A 13,832-nucleotide genomic window follows, 5' to 3' on the forward strand; every position below is an offset into this window, starting at 1 on the left:
AACTTCCTCCCGGCAAATTGCACACTCGGTGGAACGTTTGCTAATGGGCCGCGGAAGAAGCAGTTAACATGTGTGCTCACACACAAATACATTATTATTGGTTATTCTAATCCCATTAAAGCAATAGGACCAATGCACAGGGGATTTGGCTTTAAGTATAGTGTGCTGTGTCAGTGAGGATCCCAATTGTTGTCACTGGATCGTTAATGATAGCCTACACAAGATTCTTTAAATCAGCCCCTCCCAAATTCAGTGGCTGATTTTAGACCAATTTTTAATTCCACAATCACATCGCAATTATAGAAAATATAAACAATACCATACAAAAATACAATATAACTGTGACATATTTATCATCTGGCACACTTGTGAATAAATATTTATCAATAACATGATAAAAATAGAAAACATTTCGATAAAATACAACATACTCGCCAGATATACTGATTATTAAATGCATGCTCTGACCAACCAATCAGAGGACAGAAAAATGCTGCGGTGAGTTTGAAATTGAAATAGTTCAGCCATCACTACTGATTCTGAAGGCGCTAGGCAGATTAGATAGGCGTGGCAGCACATGCAGGCTGAAATGTGATTGGATGGGGAAAACAAAATCCCTGGAATGTACTGGAAGCAGCAAAAGAAATGTTCTGAAATGAAGACACTAGAGTGTCGGAAATAGAGTAATACAATTTGATGGTACAAATCTTTGAATTTAGGTTGTAAATGTAAGCCGAGGTATGATTCTGATGAGTATTTAGACCAGCAATGAAGTGTTTTACTCTGCTGTCCGCTAAATATTATCGCTCACTGGGAGTGTCAATGTTCCTGGGTTTTCATGGCAACGGCAGAATTGCTACTCTAGTGTACCATTAACATGGTTTCAAAGCAATTATTTTCTGGTCGTGTTATTACATATTGGTTATTAGTTAGTTAGAATCAATTGTTGGAAAAACAATACAGAGGTTTAACAGAAATCGCGACAGTCATATATGTCCTCACTAGAGTCATCATGTCCCGGCACTGGTCAGCAGTCAATCGCAGGACATATACAGACAAACAAGCCTTCAGATGCACATTCATACCTATGAACAATTGAAATTTGAATATTCATCGGCAGGGTCCTCGAGGGTGCATGGGAGTTCGCCCAACCGGTCTACATGTGTTTTGTGGATTTGGAGAAGGCGTTTGACCGTGTCTCTAAGGGAGTCCTGTGCTTCGGGAGTACGGGGTACGAGCCCTCTGATACGGGCTGTTCGGTCCCTGTACGACCGATGTCAAGAGTTTGGTCAGCATTGCCGGCAGTAAGTCGGATTCGTTCCCAGTGAGGGTTGCACTCCGCCAAGGCAGCACTTTGTCACCGATTCTGTTCATAGCTTTGAGGGCGTCCGGTTTGGTGGCCTCAGTATAGCCTCTCTGCTTTTTGTAGATGATGTGGTGCTGTTGGCGTCATCAAGCCGTGATCTCCAACTCTCACTGGAGCGGTTCGCAGCCGAGTGTGAAGCGGTTGGGATGAGGATCAGGACCTCCAAATCCCAGACCAATTAATTGGTTATCGGAATTTTATTTAGCCAAATATCACAATCGTCCTAAAAAAAAATCCATATCAGTAGGACTCTAGTTTTGACCTTGTAATTCATCATCAATACAAAGGGAGAAACCATAAAGCTGCTACTGTAGTGCAACGTTTCAATTTCATGCCAGCACTTCAACGAGTTTCAATTGTGAAGCCAATTATGGCCAACCTGGCACATCGTCTTTTTCGCATTTACCGATCTACAGGCGCAGCAGCTATTTTTACCTCGGCATAAAAGCGGAAACTGTTTTCACACTTCGCCAGCTGGAACTCAGCCTTTCAGAACGGAAATCTATTTAAGGCCCCGAGGAGGAGCAGCAGCAGAGAACAATAAGATAGGATTAAATCTTTCATTTAAATAGTTTGAGATGTTGTCTGTTGTTATTGTATTTTAATACAGTGCGGGTAATTTACAGCTTCTCCATAACTGGGATCTCCAGCACTCAGCTGGCGTCAATCATTCTGGGAATGTCGGATGAGCGGGTCAGCCGAGTGTGACCTCGCCATCTGTGTACACGTCAATGGCAATTATGCGGAGAAGCATATCAGCATGTCACATTATATATATAAAGACTAAACGTGTTCATAGGAAAGAATGGCAAATGTGAAAGTTGCTTGGAGAGGGAAAACTGTTGCACGCCAGCTTTGTAGGTAGCAGTGAAGCACATTAAAAAGGATCCAGGAACTCAACTGCCACATATAATGGCATCTGTTGGATCTGGTGGATTATTGCCCAAAGCAAGTGGACTTGCACAGCACAACAGTGAAAATAGAGTCCTCAATTCAAAATATATATCTGTCGCCATTAGGGATGGGCAGGGACTGATAGCGAGTATCGTATTGGGCCGATACAGGCCTTATTTTAGATACCATCTGTCATGTTATCCAATAACTTGCGTTGAGTCCGACTGTACGTTTAGCGTGAGTGCCTTGATTGTTTCCCAGCATTCCTCTTTGTCCCTGACGTCATCACGCACGTATCTCTAGTTCTATCAAAACCAGTTACACCACACCATCCACCGAAGGCAAAAAAAAAGCCGACATCAAGTAAGTTGCCGCTATACTTCGGCAGACTGACACATCAGCGAATCATATCATCTGCGTCAGAAAGAAGGGAAAAAAAAGAAATAAAGGTCTTTGTTCACAATTTTCTGTCATTGTGTGAAATTCTATATATCAAAGTACTAGAGGCATCAATATCAATACTCATTACTTGCTCAAAAAAGTAACTGAGTTAGTAGTATTTGAGTTACCAAGCAAAGTAATTATTTTCACTACTTAAACAATAAATAATTTGGATTTTTTTTAATATTAATATTATTATATTTGTATTTTTTTATACAAGGAATTCCAATTATGTCCAGGCTAGGTTTTCATTGTTTTTTGTGAATATCTAAGTCACACAAATGTCTTACTCCATAATGACAGATGTTCTACCACTGCCAATTACTACAGCAATCAGAATTAAAAATAATAATAAAAGAAAATACTGGGATATATGGTGATTTGTGTCATATATGTCAACTATATGTAATTTGTGGACAGTCCTAGCACAGACAGTTAAGAGAAATGCAATTGTTGGCGCTATTCATTACACAAGGCGAGTGTTTCTTGAGTGTGTCGCTATGACTTATCTTTTCTTCATAGCCGTCATGGTGCTTGTGAAGTCACAAAGTCCCGTAATGGTTCTGGGTGGAACCAAATTGTCAGGGAATCACTCCTCATGGGGGCCGTTTTTAGGCAGTCCTGTCAAACCCTGAATTAATTGCAGGCTAGGGACATGGACTTTTGCTAAAATGCTAACATGTTAATTAGGAAGGAAGACGCGGGATAAGCTCTTCTAGTAACCAAAAACATACTGCATAATTTATAGAAATTCTTCTCTTGAGAACAATCTCCCTAACTTCCACATGGACTCTCCTACTATCACTTGAAGGTCTCAGCTCACACTCAGAGACTTTTTTTTTTTCAGGCATCACGCAAGAAAAGCCATTTCATGGAAAACACACAGCCATGTGAAAGTGTTTAATCACTAAGCTTGTGTGGTGCATGCCGGGGGCATTTCCAACGCTGCGTGGTGGCTGTCAACACAAAGGCAACTGTGTAACACATACACAGGGTTCACTTTCTATCTCTCACACACACACACACACACACACGTTTGTCAAACAATGATACTAATTCCAAAGGCTTCACGTGGCTCTACTGCAAGTCTACGTCAAAAGTGGGAACTTCCACATAGGTTACAAGAAAACTGCTCCCGTTGCTTTTAATTAGTATGTCTGTGCAGTGACAATTTGTGCAAGATCACCTGCACTGTCAAGTCCCAAAAGGAATGCATTTGAAATGCTTCCCCCCAGGGGAGAGCAGAACCATCTCACGCTGTGGTATGATCTAAACAACCTTAATACGGTTTATCAGATAAATCCCGGACGGCAGCTATGGTCCATCTTCAAATCCCCGGAAATCCCCACAAAAGCAACATGAGACAACACTTTAGTGACGTCAAATAGGTCGTGCGCGATAATGGGCACGGCACAGCAGAGGTCCCCGTTTACACATAATGTGTAACATACAGAAACACAGGAGTAAGGAATCTTTACCATATTAGGGGCCGCTCAAAGTTTTTATAAAGTTGTTCGAGGGCCATACTACGTTTGTGATGTTATGATGTCACAGCTGTTTATTATTAACTCATTTGCTCCCCAAAAAGTCTAAATGGTTTAAGTGTCCCAAAGACATACGTTTTTTTTTATGCTAGAGCATACAGAAGGCTTTGATGCAGCCTCTGAACTGCACAAAACGGTTGAAGCAATGGTAGTTATTACAAAAACGGCCAGCAGATGGCAGCAGAGTATAAGAGATCAACCAGGGCCTTGTTGAAAACAAGTTGACTTAACCACAATTTTAAGCAGATTTGTGAATAATGATGAAACTTAGCTATATTCTAATGCTAATTACTGCAAAACGGAAACAGATTAAAAAAATCAACTTTTTTCCCTGATGAAAGAAGAGACTAATCTTTCTTTTGGTAGGTTCCATGTTTGTATAGCAATAGAACACATTATTCTGTGGGCCTTGCAAAATCAGTCAAAATCCAGAAAACCAGCCGGGAGCGAAGGGGGTTGCTTCAGTGAAAATGGCTGGTAGTCAATGAGTTAAATATGAGTATTTGTGGGATTTTATAAAATTCTCTTTGAGGGTTTTTTTTTTTTTTGCTGCATGTTGGACTAGATCAAATGCTCTCGTCATTAGGTCCCCCACCCCGTTATAATATATCATATTTGCAGTTTTTCAATAAGACAACACCTCTGTCTGTGTTCAGCTCATGTTCAAACTTCCGACATGCGGAGGGAAGCACATATAAAGTAAGGAAATCCTCCCCTGGGAAACAGAAAAAGAAGGTGAAGTGGAGCGCAAACAGCACAACGCAGCACTTAAGAATCCAGAAGCAGTGATTCTAAAACCCGCATATTGATATGTAAAGTCAGTAAAAAATGATATCACAGTATGCGGTATAAGAGGAAGGTTTTGCTTTAAATAAAAGAAGCAAGGATTATGTCTTGCCTCTGCCGCATAAACATTCCAGACAGGAATCATCTTATTTGATCTTATTTTAAACAAATAGAGCTATCTGAATGCTCAATTGTAGCATGTGACACGTTGACCAAGACCAAAGGAGACAAACGGCTTGGAAATACTTGAATTCATTCTACTCTGAAATAAATTATTTTTCTGCATTTGTTTTTGACTATCCCGGGTGATATATGCACATGACCAATGAGCACTTGAAGCACACTGAAGCCTTGAGCCAAGGTCAGACTAATTTTATTTTCATGGCGATTACTCGAAATGATCATCAAACTTTGAGACCCTGCTCTGCCTAAATTAAATACTGGGGGGGTTTAACCATTTAGCGTTAGCCATCCTTCTGGGATACTTGCTTCTAATCAGAGCTTATTTTGATGAAGAAGTTTGTCAGAGCACAAGCCTTGGAATTTATCCAAAATGTCTGCTAACAAACTAAACCAAAACATTGGCTGTTCAACTTCAGGCACGGGGCCATGAGACTTAAGTTTTGCGTACGTCCTGTTATGATCGACATGTCGAGCAGTCTAAAGTTGTCTGGAGCATTTTTTCCCCAAACTCCCCAGAGTATACCACAGTTTCTGTGTTAATTATATGGGGGTCATGTTGGTGACCCCTAAAATACACACTCTGGTCCCTAAAAAACAATTAATTAGTGGGAAAAATAATGCACAACAATTTCAATATTCTACCACAGGAAGAGAAATGTATTTCGTACTTTCGTGTATGATTTGAGAAAACATATGTGTTTGTAGTGATACCACCACCCCTGCTTAATTTGAGCCAGGATTTGATTGAACTCCTTCCTGTTTATCTTATCTGGCAACACTGGCACAATAGAGACACACGAGGCAGCAACCTGCGTCATTTATGAGATGCTAGCGAGGACCACCGGGGTCATCCCCCCTTCGCTTGACAAATGAAGCAAATCATTCCCAAACAAAAGGGAAGACACACTGAATAATATCGCGGCGGCACATTTGTAACCGACACGTCGCCAGGCCCGGCGTGGACCTCGACCACTTTTTCACATAAAGGAACACTTGTGTGTACTCGTGGAACAATCAAGGCACGCACACACAAGGCAACCTCTTGCCTTTCCCGTACTCCCCTGTGACCTCACGTCTTTGCCAAAAAAAAAAGGGTGAGTCTGACACGAGCCTCTGACTCGCCCCATTAAATCCCACATGCACGCACACACACAAACACTTACATTCATGCATACAATTTCCTTGAAGAGAAAGTATGGGGCCCCAGGGCAGGCAGGTGCTGGGGCAGCCGCCCAGAGTGAGGACTATGTGTGTATGCATTCGTGTGTGTGTGTGTGTGTGTGTGGTAATAGGGCTCCGTCCACCGTCTGTCAGACCAACCTGCCGCTAACATCAGCTGGTCTGTGTTCCCCTTTCTTGTGATTATTACCAAACTGGCCTGGCTGATGCGTGTGTGTGTGTGTGTGCGTGCGTGCGTGTGCGCGTGTGCGTGTGCCACTCTAACTGCATTATCAGGTTCAATGACGATGACACACACACACACTCCCTACAGTGTGTGTGCTGCTGGTCGCTGCAGGAGTCTGCTTTGACAAAAGTCAAAGCCCCGGTTGCACTTTTTAGCGAGCCAGTGGGCTTTTAATAAAGGATTTAAAGCGAGCAGCATGCTGCATTTTAATCTAAAAATACATTTGCCTAATGAGCCTAAACGAATACGGAGCTGACGGGAAGAGAGAGAGTCCAATCTTCACCAGCTGAGACCCAAACAAATTGGAGAAAGAAGACCGCTTGGCAAACGCTGATTTCTTGCAGCTACGGTGGAACCTCAAAAGTCAAAAATCGACACAGGCTTTTAGGAAAAATCTGTTCCAAAGTTACTTTGGAGTTAAAACCATAGTTAGCAAATTTCGCAAGACCTCGGCATACCTTAATTCAGCAAGCATGCATCACTTGATATCAAAAGCCGCTTTTACACTACGTCAGTGCTTCTCAATTGATTTTTTTGTTACGCCAGGAAGAAGAAAATGTTTCCCATCATTTGTCTATAAAATTGTTGTAAGTACACCTCTGCAGAGGCACTAATACTCCTTGCGCACTCTCCGACAATACCAGCACCACTGCCACCTACTGTAGTGGATGCACAATTACAGTTTATTCTATGTGCAAAAGGCAGCAGTTTTACTATTTGGTATATCATTAACTTCCTTAAAAAATGGGCTATGTCCATTTTTGACAAAAAAATATAATTATTATTATTATTAGCCTTAATAATGTCCATTATAATGTTTTGCCTTATACCAGATCATGAAAAAGTGTTCATACTATTAATTATTCATGAATATAACATCATAAGTATTTGGTTAAGTTTTTAGTCTTTTCTAAATAATAATTTAAAAACAAATCTAATTTGGCACCATTTTTGTCAACATGTTTGTTTGATTGTTTTTTTACTGTGTCTCCATAGCTATCTACAAGCTGTTTCAAAATCAGAACAAATCAGAGGTTGAACAACATCCCTGAGTTTCCACTGTACTTCTACTGCAGTAATAACAGAAAAGTACCATTTGGAAAATATGTAGTAGCTCCAGTATATGTTTACAATGTATTCAATCTGAGTCCAATATCTTAACTACGTCTGATGACTTAAAGTCAAACTTTTCAACCTTAATAAAATATGTTTGTAACTTTTCTGATGAAACGTCGTCTTAAAACTAGTTGAATGGTACATTTGCCTTGGCCTGGGGGAGGTCTGTATCATTTTTAATGGCACTAAACAACTTTGAGGAGGATGGAAGGGACACTGCCACACAAAAAACTACAAATGTGCAGACTGCTTTATGGCGTACATAACTTTCCCCATTCGTTACAAAGGCGGAAGTCAATTTAAATGTTGATGCACAATTACTGATTTCCTGGCAGAGGCTGCAAAACTGAAAAGTTTTGTCTGGGGAAAAAGAAAAATGGAATCTACGCAGATAAAAAGACAATCAAGGATCAACATTGGCCCGGATTTCACTTGCTGGAGAGAGCTCAAAAACGACGCAATGCGTTTGTCCTCATGGGAAATGTGGTCTTCTTTCAGGCATAATATTACTTTTTTTTGTCCATATGGCGCCGCCACAATCAACGCAAACTGAAAGTTCCTTCGTGTTGCTTTAAAATCAACACACGGTTGACCTTCATCAGCTAAAACCAAATGTGTTGATTCAGCCAGATAAAGAGGTCACACACAGGATGAACACAAATGGGTGATGCAGGCAAGAGTTGAGACATCTTGCAGTACGTACCTTGTCAAACAGCTCCTTCCATTTCTGGGAAAAGAGAAGAAGAGGGAATTTAGACACGGGGCTCAAGTACCTGTTTATGACAGATGATTCTAAAAATACTATCCCAAACATGCTGTGTGCACTGGGCTATTACCTAATCATTGTGTTCACTGAGCTGAAGCCGAAGATAATATGAAAGCGTATGACAACAAGGAGCTGCTCTCATTTGTGTGAGTATTGCCTCCTTCTCCCAAAACGAAATGACGTCATTAGTGACTTCTTTCATTATCACACATTCAAGTGCTTTACATCTACATTCAAAGCCAATTTGTACTAAAACTGTGACTAAAGAATGCTAATGATGCCCAAGATTTTTAGAGTGTGTTGGTTGGAATATTTTAGTCATGAAAACATTTAGCATAGCAGTGGGAAAAGTAGAGAACTGCTAAAAAAAAATGTACTGATAAGATAAAGTATCGGGTGTTCGGAACGTCACCGTGCAGTTTCCTATTCAGATTTTAAAGCGCTCTTTTGAATGCCAGATACAAGCTGTCGGGATGTTTCATGTGCAAAACCACGGAGACGAGAAGCCGTGTGGAGTTCTCCAGACTATCGCTAATCAAGTGGCTCTCCCTTTTGGATTACAAATGGCGGAAAGAAAAGGAGGGAAAAAAATAAGAACATACCATACTGATATAGTTTTTTTTTTGCCTAAATATGTTCGAGCTAATGGTGCCTTGAGACACGAGTTTAATTTGTACGTTGACTACATTTGTAACTCCAAACACTTACGTCAAGTCATCTTTCCCCGTTGAAATTAATAGAATTGCCTTCAATCCGTTCCGGCCTTCCAGAACAAAAAACAATAAATTGTTGTAATGTGTTTTTAATGAGGAAAGATGTACTGTATAATATCATACTTTACAAAAATTACAGTAATAACCCAATTAAATAGAATTTAAACATTTTAAGCAATTTTTGTCACACGTTCTCCATCAATGCAAAACGTGGTCCTCTGCCAGTTTCTCAGTACTACAGTAATTGGTTGCTCTTCATAGAGGATAAAAATATTTACCTGTGAGTATCCATCCGTTGCTTAAAGTGTAAAAAAACGCCACATATATACTTTATAAATACGGTGGAACCTCTGAGTTTGAACGTCTCGGAACTCGTACAAATCGGACTTCAACCAAAAAATCGGAGTAAAAAAATGTCTCGGAGTTTGAACTCATTTTCAGAGTTCAAACACCCAAGCAAAGCAAGCTAAGCCGAACATACCTCAAAAACGGGTAGCCGAGTAAAGCCGAGCAAAATTTGTGCTCACGTTGCGGTAGTTGAGACGATGCACTGCTCATTTCCAGTTAGATCGTGAATACTCCCGGAGGTTCTCCATACTCGCAAGTGCATTTTGATTTTCCCACGACAATTTTCTTCGCCATGGGCCCAAAGACAACAGTGCCAGTTGCAGCAAAGAAAAACATACAGTGCTACAAACCACAGTGGAATTAGGAAGGAGATTATCGCGCCGTTGTAACTACCTTGACTACTTCTGTAAATACTGGCATGAGGACCCCCTTAATTGTTTAAAAACGTGCCTGATGTTAAACAACGCACGCAAGGACCGCTTAGTAGTCTAACAATATGCCCAATGTAAAATACACAAATTTAGCACTGAACTAAAGCAAGCATTAACACAGCATTTATCATCCACTGATGCCATCACACCACAACAAAAAAGGTAAAGTATTTTTTTATTGTTTAAATACTGTACAGGGTGTAAATGTAAAAAAAAAAAAAACAATAGAAATTAAAATAGCATTTTGTGTTTTTGGAACTTGGGAACGGATTGATTGCATTTACATTATTTCCTATGGGAATTTTTTTTCGGAGGTTGAACATTTCAGACTTTGAACACTTTGCAGGAACGAATTATTTGTTCAAACTCCAAGGTACCACTGTATGCTAATTGTTAGCCTGTGTGCCTATGGAATTTCCCATTGTATGTTAGCATTAAGGTAACAGAGACTATATGTTTTTGGTTTAAATACACAACCTTTGGACAGTTTTGAGTCCTCAGTGAACTTAACATGCATGCTTTTGGAAGAAGCAAGAGTACCTGGTGAATTGATACCGAACCAAAATGAAAAATGTGACCCCAAAAGCATGATATTAAAACTCAACTGTGAATTTGGTGAACCAATCTACCCCTAATACAAATACAAACTGTTTGATATTTCTTTAAGTATGCAGCAGGCGGTAATCAACATTAGGTTAGCTCATCATCTTTGAACTGTTCATAAGGCCGTCCGAAAAATAATAATAACGCTTTTACAAATATAATGGCAGTACAATAACCGAAAGCAACTGAAAAGCAGTATTTCAAAGTATTTCAAGCTAATGACTAAATGCCGTAAAAATAAATAAAAACTAAGGTGGACTTGTATTGAAGTTAAAATGTCACGTTGTTAATGTTTGTTTATGATTGCCATTTAACTCTTTTCTTCTTTAATTTATTAATTATATGATGTATGATAAAGATGTATATTCAGTAAAAATAGAAGTGTGAAAGGAGTTTCTGAACAGTAAACACCCTGAATTAAGATTCACGAAGCACTTGAGTGTGTCCCAATATTTTTGTCCACCAATAAAGTTAGCTCATACTCACGTCTTCGGGAGCCACAGGAAGGACTTCGGTGCTCTCCAGCACTTCTATTTCGTCCCCCTCTGCATTGGCCGCCACCGCCGGGGAGGAAGTGACGGTCAGCTCCCGCTTACCACCCGCCATCCTCTCCGGTCACCCGCGGTACCTCACCGACGACTCCGCATGTCTTTCCCCGACTGTGGCTCCTTCCCCCGCGTCACTTTCACTTGACCACCATCGTCGTTAGGTGAGTTCAAGTGACGAGAGAAAACATCGGAGAATTGGCTACTTCCACAACCACTTGAGGGAAAGTTGACACATCCGTGGACTAAAATAAAAATAATTAATAAAAGAAAGTCCGTCTTTCAAGAGAGAAAACTAGGATATTCCTGTTTAGGAGAGGAGGCGGCAAGTGTTCAAGTTTTGGGAAGCAGCCAGGATGCTGCGCAACAGCAGCAAGGAGTAGAGGACTCTGAAATAAAACATTAAAAAAAATAAAAAGGAAAATGACATCATCGAATAGTAACGGCAGTAAATTCCATGTAACGCGACTTGAGTCCAATACACCGTTTGTAACCAGGTTGATGCAGAATAAAACACTCAAGCTTTCTTTTCTTTTTTTTAAGTGCGTCACAATACCTTTTGCACTTCTGCACGTTTAGAGCGAAGCTATCTCCACCTCGTGGAAGTCCCACAGTGAGTGGTGGTGAGAGGTGTCTGCTCTCCCGGCGTCCTCATCTGCCGGCGGCTTGATTAAGCTCCAGGAGGCTCCCGGAGCTCCGCACACGGAGGGAGAAGGGAGGAGATGGGGAAAGCTCTCCCCCTCGTCGCCCCACCCCCCCCCCCCCCCCCCCCTACCTCCCAACCTCCTCCTCCTCCCCTTTCAGCAGCTGACACTCACACGCTCGGTTGAAGTCATTTTTCAGTATTGTGAACGTCATGGCAGAAGGTGTCATTTTTATTTGGGGGGGTAAATGGCGGCCTGGCGGGCTTATCAAAACTACAATACTGTACTCTTCCAGGAGTATAGGCCTATTACGAACGCCATAATATCCCAGAAAAATAAATAAAAATAATATATATATACCAATTTAATTATAGAGGGTGGGGGGGGGGGGGGGCTAAAGCAGACAACAGGTGTTTTATAGTTTTGTATTATCAGTTCAGCTACTATCAACAAGATGAATAATTCTTATTTTTATTGTTCAGTTTATCGCTTGCTGTACGGCATCATGGTTAGTACTAGTGTTGTTCCACTAACGACACTGGTATCAGCAGAGGACCCGATACTGCATTAAAACAGTGGTATCGGTGAGTACTAACTAGTAAGATGCCGATACTATTAATTCTAACACTAATACAGGACTTTGGATGCAGCATCTTGTGTCTTGCCCATGCACAATATTCACTGATGTGTGACATGTTCACTGCATGCATATCCTATTGGCCCTAGGACAGCTTTTTCATGTTGAGAAAAAAAAACTTAGGTATCGGCCAATACTGCAGAGCTGGTTATCGGAACGGTATCGGAACAACACGAGTTACTACATTCCTATGTTACCCCGATTAAAATCTGTCATTGGCAGCCCTTGTTTGAAAACAAACCTTTCTGCAACGGATGATTCATGATATATATATAGATATATGTAAATACCTACTCGTGATCATCCCACAACCATAGAGTTATTTTATGATATTAAGTAATTCTAAAATTACCATTTATAGTGTTAAATTGCATATATAATCTTACTTTAAGAGCTCAAAATTAAGGGTGTGAGCAAGCTTGTAAATTCCAGGTGATTTAGGGGATTTTAAATTGCCCTTCTACCCTCCAGTGTGCTCCAACTAAAAAAACAAAGTAAATGACTGGTAGCATTCAGACAAACACCCATACATTAACTGGAGACATCCCATCCACGTAATAGTGGGGTGGGATTGTGTGTGAAGGTGCCTGGAGGATGGGACACGGATGAGCTTTGGTGTGTGTGTGCACCAGCAGAGAGATACCACATCAAAGTGTTAAGCTGTATTTAAAAACAAAACAAACAACACTTGTTGCTTTAAAATAGCCGCAGAGTATAAACGACAAATAGTAAAACAACGCAATTTGGTTTTGTTTGTTTGCTGTCACACATTTGGGGCAATGCTTGCATGTATATTGGATTCTCCATGAACGTCAATACACAATTCAGGTTAGCAATAAACACATTAGATGTTCATGTTGAAAACATATGCAAATTGTAAAAGACTAAAAATCACCAAAAAGACCACCGGAAAAGAGAGACATGAAACAATCTGACGTCGTGATCAAGTAAATGTGAATTTGTGTGCATCACGAGACTTTATGTAACAATTCCTGAGGTTTCATCTATTGTTAGAATTGCATGACCCACAGACCATATAGTGCTTTGTTGTGATGAGGGAACATGTGTTCTAAGAGAATGAATAGGCTTTAATGGTAATAACATGGAAATGTACTAAATTGCAGGTTAGCCCGAGAGGGAATTTAACATTGACGTCACCATAAACCTGCAAATTGATTTGATTTTAGTGGCATTTTTATGCAATGCTGCCATCTAGCGATAAAGGGGGAAAAACAGTCACTGCACCATGCTGAGACTTTTGTAAATCAATTTTGACTTTTTGTAGCTAACAGGTCTCTCTATGTACACCACACCACTGCAAACTCGAACCACAATAATGGCCAAATTACTAAATGAACATTACTCTGATAGCAGCACGTGTATTGGATTTCATTTCAAATCTCATCTCAA

The 13,832-nt window shown here is 40.5% G+C and overlaps 1 protein-coding gene across 2 annotated transcripts in view; it reads right to left on the bottom strand.

Annotated features, from left to right (window-relative positions):
• rhbdl3 (rhomboid, veinlet-like 3 (Drosophila)) overlaps positions 1-11,889 on the bottom strand; it is a 39,516-nt gene extending 27,627 nt beyond the window's left edge. The window contains exons 1-3 of one of the 2 annotated variants that reach the window (XM_086083737.1): positions 11,698-11,889; positions 11,083-11,284; positions 8,439-8,462 (exon numbers count right to left, since the gene is read on the bottom strand). In XM_086083737.1, coding sequence (XP_085939863.1) covers positions 8,439-8,462; positions 11,083-11,202 — 144 coding nt within the window. In that variant the 5' untranslated portion in view covers positions 11,203-11,284; positions 11,698-11,889. Of the gene's footprint in view, positions 1-8,438; positions 8,463-11,082; positions 11,531-11,697 lie in introns of both variants that reach the window. The other variant, XM_086083736.1, reaches the window with a different exon arrangement.
• Positions 11,890-13,832: the final 1,943 nt, after the last annotated feature.

Source organism: Leptonotus elevatus, chromosome 8 (genome assembly GCF_054856555.1).
Source record: "Leptonotus elevatus isolate MCC_2025b chromosome 8, RoL_Lele_1.0, whole genome shotgun sequence".
NCBI classification, from domain to species: domain Eukaryota; kingdom Metazoa; phylum Chordata; class Actinopteri; order Syngnathiformes; family Syngnathidae; genus Leptonotus; species Leptonotus elevatus.